This window comes from Entelurus aequoreus, linkage group LG21 (assembly GCF_033978785.1).
Source record: "Entelurus aequoreus isolate RoL-2023_Sb linkage group LG21, RoL_Eaeq_v1.1, whole genome shotgun sequence".
Taxonomy (NCBI): Eukaryota; Metazoa; Chordata; class Actinopteri; order Syngnathiformes; family Syngnathidae; genus Entelurus; species Entelurus aequoreus.
Window position 1 is genome coordinate 23,830,960 of NC_084751.1, and position 14,044 is coordinate 23,845,003.

Sequence of the window (14,044 nt, forward strand, 5' to 3'; positions counted from 1 at the left end):
ACGTGTGGACTGCAGGTTGACGCCAGTTCGTTCATTATGAGAGACGAGCATACACATGTTTTTTTTACGATTTTAAAGACGATAAAAAACGTTTTTAGCCTTCAAAGCCCTCTAAAACAACTTCAAAACCCTCCAGCAACATTTGATATACACACTGCAAGTCCATATATAATGTAGTAACAGACACTTTCATAACAATATGTAATATGTTCAATATTTACCGTATTTTGATCATTTCAATCATTTCCAGGACTGATTTATTTTGCTCATTGATTTCTGTTTCCATAGCAGCGCACGTCTTACTTCCGGAATCAAACAAGTGTGCTTTAATCATTGAGACTTTGTAACAAACAACAAAGACGACTGTTTTTGGACAAATGCGGATTCACAACCTTATACTTTTGAAGCTAAATATACTGCTGCTTATAGAAGCAAGCACAAAGGAAGAGTGAGACGTTGGAGCAGACGGAAGCCGGGAGAGTGAGGTGAAAGTGTCTTTGACACTATAAATATAGAACTTGGAGCCAAGCTATTTCAACATAAATGGATTGCTTACCCAAAATAAACAGGAAATGTCTGGCCAGCTGGACCATACAAATAACAGTCCATTGAGTGAGTCACTTTAATATCGATCAACCTCAAAGCAATTTTATTTGGTACATGGTGTAGTGATAAGTCTGACCAGTTGAGGGCAGTCACACATTGGATACGTGTGGACTGCAGGTTACGCCAGTTCAATAAATGACGCTAGCAAGTACCCGTAAGCAAGCAACACGAAAATGTTGATGTTTCATTCAGAATATAGAACATTACACACAGCGCTCAAAAATCTGTCAACATTTTTTAGTACGACTTTGGTAAGCTACGAAGCCGCACCGCTTGATGAAACGCAGACCAGTTCGGCTACGGTAGTCAGACGTACTGTGCTTCGACAGACGGACAATATGGTGTGTAAGGACCCCAAAATGGCACCTATTAGGAGAAATATTATGCAAAACCATTTTTTCTTACCTATAGGTACCTGCTGTTGTGTACTTGGTATCAGCGTAATTCCCAAAAAATTGCGCCGTAGTCAAAAAGTTACTTTTTTGTCTCTATCTATCCTCTTGTGGGGCATTCATTCTCCATTTTTACCATTTCTAATACAAAGTAGTATACTGTTCTAACTTGTATCTGTCAGTATACTCACTATTGAAGTGCTAAAAACTACCAGTACAGCAAAGATGACGGGGGTAAGACGCTGTCGAAGTGGAGCCACGTAAACAAGACCGCACACCAAACGGCGCATCCTGAAGTCAGAAAGCGTAAAACATATTTTATGCAACATTTTTACTTAAGAACCACCATTACATGTTATGTTGAACACAAGAAAGTGTTTTAAACGTAGTCAAAAATCATAATATGAACCCTTTAATGCGCCTCATAATACGGTGCGCCTTTTGTGTGAAAATACATCTGAATAGACCCGCTCATCTGCAGATCGCCTTGTAATCTGGTGTGCCTTATGGTCAGATAAATACGGCACTCGCTCTATTATGGAAGACTTGACAGTTACTTGCATTAATTGTAGTATAGTTTGTTTTATTTTATCGATCATTAGTCATGTGTGGAGAAACCTAAAATGTTGTTTAACATTATTCTTAAAATGTGTTTATATTGTTTAGGTGTTGGCCTCCTTCAAAATAAACACCTCCAGGCCACAATATGAGGAAGTATTTGTTTTTAATTTGCTGTCCTGCTCTATATTTGCATTCACTGGCTTGTAAACTGAAAATATACAACAAGGAAGGACAGAAGAATTGGGACAGTATTTAAACTATATCAGTTGATTTACTCAGAAGTGTGTCCCAATACTTTTGTGAATGTTGAAATTGTGTTGAAATAAAGTTTTAGGAAAATCCCACCTGGCGATTCATTGACTCACAAAACATAAGAATGGAACATCACAAAAGGTTCAGACACAAGTCTATTTATTAATATACTACAAGTCACGTGTGACCATCATTTGTGTACATTAGATCATCAATTAGTGTATCTTTGAGGATACATGCACAAAGGCACACATACACAGAAGATATTGTGCTTAATCCTCTTGATGTTTACAGTTTTTCCTAAAGGAAGGTGACCAAACACAATGTCGTACAGTAGCTCATCACTAAAAAGACATAATAGTAGTTAGAAACACTCGCAATGGTCACTTAATTAGGTACACCCACACTAGCAGGGACACTGCCATTGAAGTATTCATGTATTTTAGTATTCATGTTTATTATTGTATTTATCTAGTGTACCTAAATGGTAACAACTGTCTGTATTTTTTAGGATTAAATATCAGAAATCAAATATATATACAGTATATATTCATTAATTTTTTTATTTTTTTTTGTTTGTTTGTTTTTGTAGGGTTAGTAGGATGCAGTCAACCATAATAAACACTTTGTTCAATTAATATCTCTCGTATAGTTGTAAAACATATCTCGAAAATATCTATATTATCTATTTATTTTTTTCATAATCAAATATGTTTAGAATTGAATACGAGCAAGTTTACAATTTTTTGAATTTTTTTTTACATTACATTTTTTAAACTGTTGTCAGTATAATACAGTACATTTGTAAACCATAACAATCTTTTTTTCTTAAAGATTGTAATTTTCAAATGTATATTATTTTAGATTTTTTTTTTCATTACAACCGCTGTCAGTATGATGCAGCGTGTTTGTAAACCACTATCATCTTATTTTTATTTTATTTTTTTAAGATTCAAAGCATTTTTTTTCATGTATATGTGACAAGGTTTTAAAAATATTTATGACTAATATTTTTAGAATTAAATATGAAATGTATTATACCGTATATATACTGTATTTTTTTTTTTTTCATAAAATGTTTTGGCAACTGTTGTCAGAGTGATGCATGGAAATTGTAGACCATTACAATCTATTTTATATCATTTAAAATGTGTTTTAAAATGAAACATTTGAACACATTTTTAATAGTTTTAACTAATATTTTTAGAATGAAAAATGATCAAGTTTATAATATTTTAGATTATTTTAAAATAATTTTTTTGGAAAATGCTATAAGTAAGATGCAGTGAATTTGTATACCACAACAATCGATATATTTATAACATTTTTTAAATGTGTGTTATAGGGTGTTAAAAATATCTGTTAGTACTACATACTTTTTTTTTTATTGACATATCACATTTATAATTTTTTAGATGTTTTTTTTCATTACATTTTTTGGAAACTGCTGTCAGTATGATGCTGTTAATTTGTAGACCCCTACAAACTATTTAAAAAATATATCTTAAACATAACGTTACATCATTATAATAGTTTTAATACATATTTTTAGAATGAGAAATTAAGTTTATAATATTTTAAACTATTTGCATTTATTATCAGTAAGATGCAGTGAATGTGTAAACCACAAGAATCTCATTTGAAAAAATATATATATATATTTTTAAATATGTCTGATAGGGTATTAAAAATGTATGTAACAAATAATTTTTTTGGAATAAAATATCAAATGTATAATCTTTTTGATAATTTTTTTCATTACATTTTTGGAAACTGCTGTCAGTATGATGCAGTGAATTTGTAGACCACTACAAACTATTTTAAAAATGATCTTAAACATACCGTTACATCATTAAAATAGTTTTAATACATATTTTTAGAATGAAAAATGATTACGTTTGTAATATTTTAGACTATTTTTTATTTATTATCAGTAAGATGCAGTGAATGTGTAAACCACAAGAATCTCATTTGAAAAAAATACTGTATATATTTTTAAATATGTGTGATAGGGTGTTGAAAATGTATGTAACAAATACTTTTTTTTTACAATAAAATATCAAATGTATAATATTTTAGATTTTTTTTTTCATTACATTTTTGGACCCCTAAAAACTATTTTTTAAATAATCTTAAACTTATATATTTTTAAATATGTTTAAGTATTTTAAAATAAAATTATTTTCAAGTTTTTAGTATATTTAAAAACTATTTTTAGAATGAAAAATTATCAAATGTATAATATTTTAGATTTGAGCTTATTATTAAATTTTTGGGGAAACTTGCTGTCGTTTGATGCAGTGGAATACGACACTACTGTAGCAAAAAAAACAAAACAATAATAATGTTTTGAAATATTTTACATACATTTTCAAAAAAGTTTAGAAAGTTTCTAATATTCTAGAAAAAATTTTTTAAATTAGAATAAAAAAATAAATAAAAAACAGTAGTGAAAATGATGCCAAACCACAACAGTAATGGGATGTGTACCTAATGAAGTGTCCAGGGAGGCTCCATTAAATCTAGTTCTGCGTTGTGACTTTTATGCACTATTTTTGTTGTTGTCATTGTTTTAGTCACAATCTTATTCTGAAAAGGTGACATCCTGATAGAAGGGATATGTGTGTGTGAGCAGGGTGATATTATTGCTTCACTTCCTGTCATGCACACGACAACAACAACAACACAAAACAAAACACACTACTGTAGATCGAGAGTGTCGATGTATTCCATGGGAATAACATCTACTGTTCCTCCATGTGTGCATGGGACGTATTCCTATTACTAGCTGTCACATTCAACTCTAAAACGTGATATTTTTTAACACACACACACACACGCACACACACACATACACTCACAACAGGACAGTGACTTTAAGGGCCGCTGGCACCGGCTTGGTCTGCTCTGCTGTGAAGATAAATGAGTGTTAAATGAAAGAGTGTGTTTATCGCCGCTGACACACACACACACACACACACATACACGCACACACACTTACTCTGTTGTGTCGGCAGCTGTTGGCTCTGATCCCAGCAAAAAACTATTCACTCTGCAATGAAAGAAAATAATGTAATAGTCGGAGGTGTGTTGGGAATTCCATCAATCAGACTTTTTAGTTAAAGTGTGCTACATCGATTTCACTCTTTCATGATTTTCACTAGAAAAAACTTCATGCCACCCAACATTGTGTGCGTTTTTGTGTGTATGTACGCGTGTGTGTGAATTGCACTGAAACTTTCATTACATTCCAGCTAGCTTCGCGGCTAGATATGGGTGGTTGCTTTGTTGGGTCTGCTCCTGTCTCTGGACATGCTACCCCCCACCAATGTTCCCTCTAATTGTTCATGTGTCTGAGCAAACACAAAAACTCCCTGAGCATTCAGTGGAGCACATGTGAGCAACATCACATGTGGCAATACCAGCAGCACACCTGTCTCAAACCAATCTTTTATAATAACACTCAAATGAGAGGAGTCATTTTCATGAGATTATTTTGTAACATCAGTAATTTGGCCCACTTGTAATGAAAATAAAATAAATCTTGTTTTTCATAAGCTATGGATTAGTATTGTACAATATGTCTGGGTGGGGGTCCTGCTTTGGAAATCATCTGTACCCTATTCAGTGATCACATTTAGTTCCCCTTAAACATCCTCATGTTGCACAAGGAAATGTAAGCATAGGATGAAGTGTGCATTCCTGTAACTTTCTCTAGTAACAGCATTCCATGATTAATATAAATAAATTAACATTAATAATAAATGACAGTAGAATAAGCACACGTATGACTGAGGAGTCATAGTGTAACTTTGTGTAGTGTTTGAGTTGTCCGACTTTTTGTGTGGCCATAAACTCACCAGTGGCTTAGTGGTATGCGTGTTGGTGACAGATGACAAGTTGGTTTTGGCCTGGTTTGAACGGCAGAAAATGACTAGTTTTTCGAGATAGAAGTTTTTTACTCATGTTTTTGGTGTGGTTATGGCCGAATATAAACAGTTTTGCTCAATAAAGTGATCGATATAATTCCTGTCCTCGAAGCATCTCGATAGACGTTCCATAATTGAACGGTGTTCAATTGAACGGTGTTGACGAACACCGTTAGGGCCGCTTGTTGTCACTGTCACTCAGAGTTGCATTGCAAAATTACACAGAATAAATGTGTTTATTTTGTTTAGAATTCAGATGGGATTTGATTTGGAGCGCGGCATATATTTGCTGTGCGCAGAGGACGCTTGAGCAGTGCGCAATTGCGCAGGCGCGCACCTTGGAGGGAACGTTGCCCCCCACCCCAGCAGACGATGGCGTGGAACACCGCAGAGGCCACCACAGTGTATATGTGTTTTGTTGTTGTTTTACTTTTGTAGCTGTATGTATGTTGCATCAGCTCTGCTCTTTTAATGTCCTTAATGTCCTTTGTTTTCTTTTATGTTTCCCTCTTTCACACATGTTTGTGTGCTATGGCTGTGAGTTTTTTTTCTTCCTTGGCCTCAGTCTGGACCCCCTCTCTAGGGGCCCAGGTTTAGATTGAATTTTTTTTTCTTACCCCCCTCCCCAGTGTTTACCTGTTTCCCACCTTTTTTGTAAGGGCCGCCGGAAGTTGGCAGACCCGTCAGCGATCCTGTTCTGTCTCCCCGTAATGTTTGTCTGATCTTGAATGGGATTGTGCTGAAAATCTTAAGTTAGCGTCGTTAGCAACAGCATTGCCAGGCTTCGACAGGCGGCACAGCATTAACCGTGTATTTACATGTCCAGTGTTTGGTTCGGTGTCTCCTGATAGTAGTATTGTTGATCTTCTGTCTATCCTTCCAGTCAGGGATTTATTTATTTTGTTTCTATCTGCATTTGAGACAGATGCTATCACGTTAGCTCATGCTAAAGAGCTTCGTCGATGTATTGTCGTGGAGATAAAAGTCACTGTGAATGTCCATTTCGCCTTCTCGACTCTCATTTTCAAGAGGATATAGTATCTGAGGTGGTTTAAAATACAAATCCGTGATCCACAATAGAAAAAGGAGAGAGTGTGGATTCCAATGAGCCAGCTTGTACCTAAGTTACGGTCAGAGCGAAAAAAGATATTTCTTGAACTGCATTCTAGTCCGTCACTCTAACGTTCCTCATCCACGAATCTTTCATCCTCGCTCAAATTAATGGGGTAATCTTCGCTTTCTCGCTCCGTATATCTCTCGCTCCATTGTAAACAACGGGGAATTGTGAGCAGCACTACCGCTTGTGACGTCACGCTACTTCCGGTAGGGGCAAGGTTTTTTTTGATCAGCGAGCAAAAGTTGCAAACTTTATCGTCGATTTTCTCTACTAAATCCTTTCAGCAAAAATATTGCAATATCGCAAAATGATCAAGTATGACACATAGAATGGATCTGCTATTCCCGTTTAAATTTAAAAAATTCATTTCAGTAGGCCTTTAATTTCCCTTTGGGCTTATTTAAAGTATTTCTGATTGTGATTCTTGCCTCTCCCTGCTAAGTTAAAGTTAAAGTTAAAGTACCAATGATTGTCACACACACTAGGTGTGGTGAAATGTGTCCTCTGCATTTGACCCATCCCCTCGTTCACCCCCTTGGAGGTGAGAGGAGCAGTGAGCAGCAGCGGTGGCCACGCCCGAGAATCATTTTTGGTGATTTAACCCCCAATTCCAACCCTTGATGCTGAGTGCCAAGCAGGGAGGCAATGGGTCCCATTTTTATAGTGTTTGGTATGACTCGGCCGGGGCTTGAACTCACAACCTACCGATCTCAGGGCAGACACTCTAACCACTACGCCACTGAGTAGGTGTTAGCTTTTCCTCGTCCTCCAGTGATAATGGTACTGTGGAAAGGGAATGTGATCAGCGTGCTTTCACCGCCTCTGTCCAGGGTGCTGAAAACAGAGCGCCATCAGACGGGGGCGTGGCATGTGCTGACGGTGAGACACAGCTGGCAGATGATAAAAATTGCACAGGTGGTACATGTTAATCTAATCATCTGTTGTCTTTAACAGTGAGCGGACGAGTGCAGGAGGAGGAGGAGGATTGGAGCGACTGAAAAGTCAACACAAAAGTATCTATTGGAGAACTGTGAAAACATATTAAAAACCCTGTCATCTGCGCAACTGGCTTCCAGCGTGAATCTGTGAAACTGTAAGTAGACGAAGCTAACAGGTACTTAGTGCATTTTTACAATATAGAGACGAGGATAAGTAACTTAGAAGCGTCTCCACAATGTATTGATATTTCAACTAGCTAGTTATAGAAAATTGTCATTGACTAATTTTCAAGGCTGGCGACAAAACTACTGATTAATCTACAACATAATTGTGTGTGTTATTTGTTGTACTCAAGTATTTTGTTGTCGCTGTGGAACCTTGATTTACAAACCCCTTATTGTGTAAACATTTTGATTTAAGAACCTCGGACCAAATAAAAGTATGCTTTGGTGTACGACCGTTTCGATCACCCATTGTGTCCCTGCAGGGCAGCCATTTTGTGCCCGGCAGCACATGCATTGTGGGTGGGCTGACCGATCTCATTCAGTCTGCGCAGCAGTGCTGTTGTTAGCTACTGTGCTAATTGCTACTTGGTGTGCTTTTTAATTGCTTTCAGCATTTTAGCGAGTTTTGTCAGCTCAATATGAGTCCTCAGAAAGCAAAGGACAAGTGATGTGTGGTTTGAAACATTCAGGAAGTCGACACTGCCTCCTCCTCCTTTTTGAGTGCACCACAGGGCAGCTGAAATGAGGACAGTTTAGCTTGTTGTTGTTGTTTTGACTTTGTTAATAAACAGAAAGTGTATTCATCGCCCCCTTGTTATAATTGTTTTATATACAGTACTGTATAGCGCTTTATATTGTGTTCAAAGTGTACAAACTTTTAATAAAGGCCTACAAACCCCAAAACCAGTGAAGTTGGCACGTTGTGTAAATTGTAAATAAAAACAGAATACAATGATCCTTTTCAACCTATATTCAATTGAATAGACTGCAAAGACAAGATACTTAACATTTGAACTGGTAAACTTTGTTATTTTTTGCAAATATTAACTCATTTGGAATTTGATGCCTGCAACATGTTTCAAAAAAGCTGGCACAAGTGGCAAAAAAGACTGAGAAAGTTGAGGAATTCTCATCAAACACTTATTTGGAACATCCCACAGGTGAACATGCTCATTGGGAACAGGTGGGTGCCATGATTGGGTATAAAAGCAGCTTCCATTAAATGCTCAGTCATTCACAAACAAGGATGGGGCGAGGGTCACCACTTTGTCAACAAATGCATGAGCAAATTGTTCTCAACCAGCTATTGCAAGGAATTTAGGAATTTCACCATCTACGGTCCGTAATATCATCAAAAGGTTCAGAGAATCTGGAGAAATCACTGCACATAAGCGGCTAAGCCCGTGACCTTCGATCCCTCAGGCAATACTGCATCAAAAAGCGACATCAGTGTGTAAAGGATATCACCACATGGGCTCAGGAACACTTCAGAAAACCACTGTCAGTAACTACAGTTTGTCGCTACATCTGTAAGTGCAAGTTAAAACTCTACTATGCAAAGCGAAAGCCATTTATCAACAACACCCAGAAACGCTGCCGGCTTCGCTGGGCCCGAGTTCATCTAAGATGGACTGATGCAAAGTGGAAAAGTGTTCTGTGGTCTGACGAGTCCACATTTTACATTGTTTTTGGAAACTGTGGACGTCGTGTTTTCCGGACCAAAGAGGAAAAGAACCATCCGTACTGTTATAGGCGCAAAGTTCAAAAGCCAGCATCTGTGATGGTATGGGGGTGTATTAGTGCCCAAGACATGGGTAACTTACACATCTGTGAAGGCACCATTAATGCTGAAAGGTACATACAGGTTTTGGAGCAACATATGTTGCCATCCAAGCAACGTTATCATGGATGCCCCTGCTTATTTCAGCAAGACAATGCCAAGCCACGTGTTACAACAGCGTGGCTTTGTAGTAAAAGAGTGCGGGTACTAGACTGGCCTGCCTGTAGTCCAGACCTGTCTCCCGTTGAAAATGTGTGGTACATTATGCAGCGTAAAATACCACAACACTGTTGAACAACTTAAGGTGTACATCAAGCAAGAATGGGAAATAATTCCACCTGAAAAGCTTAAAAAATTGGTCTCCTCAGTTCCCAATTGTTTACTGAGTGTTGTTAAAAGGAAAGGCCATGTAACACAGTGGTAAAAATGCCCCTGTGCCAATTTTTTTGCAATGTGTTGCTGCCATTAAATTCTAAGTTAATTATTTTTAGCCCAAAGAAATTTTGTTTCTCAGTTTGAACATTAAATATCTTGTCTTTGCAGTCTATTCAACTGACTATAGGTTGAAAAGGATTTGCAAATCATTGTATTCTGTTTTTATTTACAAATTACACAACGTGCCAACTTCACTGGTTTTGGGTTTTGTATTTGCGAACGCTGATTTGGAACCAATTAATTTGGTAAATAGAGGCAGTGTGTTACCAAGGTGACAGATCACATAATTATTATGTTGTGTGTTTGTGCAAGAGTGACTTCTGACTTGAAGTTCTCGCCTGCTTCCTTCAGTTCCTGGTCAAGTCTGGAGGTCAGAGGTGAAAAAAGGTGTCAGGTGGGATCAATGAGAAAGGGGGCGGAGCTAACCCGACGCCTCACCTCATGATGCACTCTGGGATGTTGACGTTTTCCATAGGGATGAGATCTCGCAGCTCGTCCAAACTGTTGACGTATTGAATCTTGCTGCTGAACTTGGTGCTACGGGGTGGAGAGAAAGCTAAAAATACAACACACAATGTTTGGATATGGAAGTGGTCGGCCGCGTGTACCTGATGAAAGGCTTGGTGATGGCGAGGATGGTCCTGATGAACCAAGATGGATGCAGAATGATGAAGGATTTTAAATTCTTCCTCAGCCTGAATGACCAAAAAACAACAAAAGCGTGTTGGATTTTCTTTGTATGTTTAGTTTCATTTTCCCTCAAGTTTCATTGTTTGATGCTGATCACCTTCTGTCGATCATCTGGTAACATTTCTTCAGCCAACCAAGGCCTGGCATTCTTCTGTGGGGCGTGGCTCCGTTTAAATACACGATCATGTAGTCTTCTGCCACCATCAACTCCAAGGTACTGATTACAAACCTCAACACACAAAACATAATACACAGACTTAAAACCATAATACATAACCATATAAATAATAAAAATAAGCTTTCTGACCTTGGGGCCCAACTTTTCCACTCAAAAATGAACACTGAATTAGTAATCTTACACTTGATTTTAATTGTATTTAACAATTATATCTAACCTACTTACAGTTTAACATGATAAACCTTGTCAAATGATATGAACGAATGTGTTAATCACAAAGATTAGTATCAAGGCTTAGGTCAGGCTGATATGAATACAACGCAAAAAGAAAGGGATCATTAAAACTGATGAAAAATACATTCACATATACACAGTGCTAAAATAAATACATTATAACTAAATTAATAATACATAATAATATTATATATGTTTCTTAACTAAACTGTCAATGAAATGAGAGTGCAAATGAAAATACAGCTTCACCACATTAGTCATATTTTTTACACTTAAAAAACTTCTATATGACTTTAACTACAGACTTCTACTGTAAGATATTGTCATTACTGCCACAAGTCGTGGAAAATAGTATTAAAACAGAGTACCGCTGCTGAGAAACAGATATTTTTTGGCGGCTCTCGAGAGTGGGACTCGGCCCTATGGTTGATACACACTGCCATAGCACACGCATAAAATCATACTACACACACAAACCACAATACACACATCAAATCATAGTACAGATATAAAACAATAGTACACACATAATCCATAGTACAAAACTAATCCATAGTACACACAAAAAACATTGTACACACACTTAAAAACATATACACATGAGCCGATTCCGATATTGATCAACCATGAGTGATATCGACCATTACCAATACCATTCACATATATTAACTGTACATTTTTCCATGTAGTAATAGGGTGTACTATCTACAGTTTAACTATACCAACGCAATATTTAAACTAATTCCTTGTTCTCTTTTATTGTTTGATCAATACAAAGTCAATAGTACACAATAACGAACCAGAATCAGAAACTACTACTATCTACTACTCATTTAAAACCTTTGGTTTTTGTCCTTTAAGTCCTCCTGTGTCTAGGGAATTATTACTTCAGTTAGTAAATATTAACAACAATGTATGTGCATGTATATCTATATATATATATATATATATATATACTATATATATATATATATACTATATATATATATATATATATATGTATATATATACTGTGTGTGTATATATATATATATATATATATATATATATATATATATATATATATATATATATATATATATATATATATATATATATATATATATATATATATGTACTGTATGTGTGTATATATATATATATATATATATATATATATATATATATATATATATATATATATGTATATATATATATATATATATATATATATATATATATATATATATATATATATATATATATATGTATAAATGTATATACAGTCGTGGTCAAAAGTTTACATACACTTGTAAAGGAGATAATGTCATGGCTGTCTTGAGTTTCCAATAATTTCTACAACTCTTATTCTTATTCTTTTTTTGTGATAGAGTGATTGGAGCACATACTTGTTGGTCACAAAAAACATTCATGAAGTTTGGTTCTTTTATGAATTTATTATGGGTCTACTGAAAATGTGACCAAATCTGCTGGGTCAAAAGTATACATACAGCAATGTTAATATTTGGTTACATGTCCCTTGGCAAGTTTCACTGCAATAAGGCGCTTTTGGTAGCCATCCACAAGCTTCTGGTTGAATTTTTGACCACTCCTCTTGACAAAATTGGCGCAGTTCAGCTAAACTTGTTGGTTTTCTGACATGTACTTGTTTCTTTAGCATTGTCCACATGTTTAAGTCAGGACTTTGGGAAGGCCATTCTAAAACCTTAATTCTAGCCTGATTTAGCCATTCCTTTACCACTTTTGACGTGTGTTTGGGGTCATTGTCCTGTTGGAACACCCAACTGCGCCTAAGAACCAACATTCTGGCTGATGATTTTAGGTTTTCCTGAAGAATTTGGAGGTAATCCTCCTTTTTCATTGTCCCATTTACTCTCTGTAAAGCACCAGTTCCATTGGCAGCAAAACAGGCCCAGAGCATAATACTACCACCACCATGCTTGACTGTAGATTTGGTGTTCCTGGGATTAGAGACCTCACCTTTTCTCCTCCAAACTTATTTCTGGGTATTGTAGCCAAACAGCTCAATTATTGTTTCATCTGACATCACATGGACAAAGATAAGACCTTCTGGAGGAAAGTTCTGTAGTCAGATGAAACAAAAATATCCCCCACCCCCTGACAATTGTTTTTCGAGGGTACACTTATTAATGATGAAAAATTATACCTATCTGCAATTATCCATCGATCTATCCATTTTATACCGCTTGTCCCTCTCGGGGTCGCGGGAGGTGCTGTGGTCTATCCCAGCTTCATTCGGGTGGAAGGCGGGGTATACCCTGGACAAGTCGCCACCTCATTGCAGGACCAACACAGATAGACAGACAACATTCACACTCACATTCACACACTAAGGACAATTTAGTGTTGCCAATCAGCCTATCCCCAAGTGCATGTCTTTGGAGGTGGGAGGAACCCGGAGTACCCGGAGGGAACCCACGCAGTTGCAGGGAGAATATGCAAACTCCACTCAGAAATACCCCGAGTCCAGGGATCGAACCAAGGACCTTTTTTTTTGGGTGAGGCACGCACACTAACCCCAGTACCACCATGTTGCTGATTAGGGCTGTCAAACCATTAAGATATTTAATCACGATCAATCGCATTGTTCAAAGTTAACTCAAGATAATCCCGATAACCGGAAACCCTGACATTAACAAAATAAATTGTCTTACATTACGATCATGCTTTGTCAAAAATGTTTTGTAATGTTATTCTGCGATACTCGGACTTGGAGGTGCTGATTCTCATCACAGTGGCTTCACACTTGACTGCAAACCAATCTAGTGAGAGCTGAAGATCTTGGCCAGATGAAGCCATCCGGACCACATCATCTGCAAAAAGCAGACACCTAATCCTGCAGCCACCAATCCGGATCCCCTCAACGCCCTGACTGCGCCGAGAGATTCGGTCCATAATTGTTATG

At 36.7% G+C, this 14,044-nt stretch overlaps 1 protein-coding gene across 3 annotated transcripts in view; it reads right to left on the reverse strand.

Annotated features, from left to right (window-relative positions):
• Positions 1–1,040: 1,040 nt before the first annotated feature.
• The window catches only part of prune2 (prune homolog 2 with BCH domain), a 32,522-nt gene continuing 19,518 nt past the window's right edge, over positions 1,041–14,044 (reverse strand). Inside the window, exons 6-12 of one of the 3 annotated variants that reach the window (XR_009823640.1) lie at positions 10,804–10,935; positions 10,625–10,711; positions 10,455–10,553; positions 10,342–10,380; positions 7,563–7,691; positions 4,813–4,863; positions 1,041–4,721 (exon numbers count right to left, since the gene is read on the reverse strand). Coding sequence is in view for 2 of the 3 variants with exons in the window: in XM_062031211.1 (XP_061887195.1) it covers positions 4,688–4,721; positions 4,813–4,863; positions 10,342–10,380; positions 10,455–10,553; positions 10,625–10,711; positions 10,804–10,935 (442 nt within the window). In the remaining variant the exon portion in view is untranslated. The remainder of the gene's footprint in view (positions 4,722–4,812; positions 4,864–7,562; positions 7,692–10,341; positions 10,381–10,454; positions 10,554–10,624; positions 10,712–10,803; positions 10,936–14,044) is intronic. The other 2 variants (XM_062031212.1, XM_062031211.1) reach the window with 2 other exon arrangements.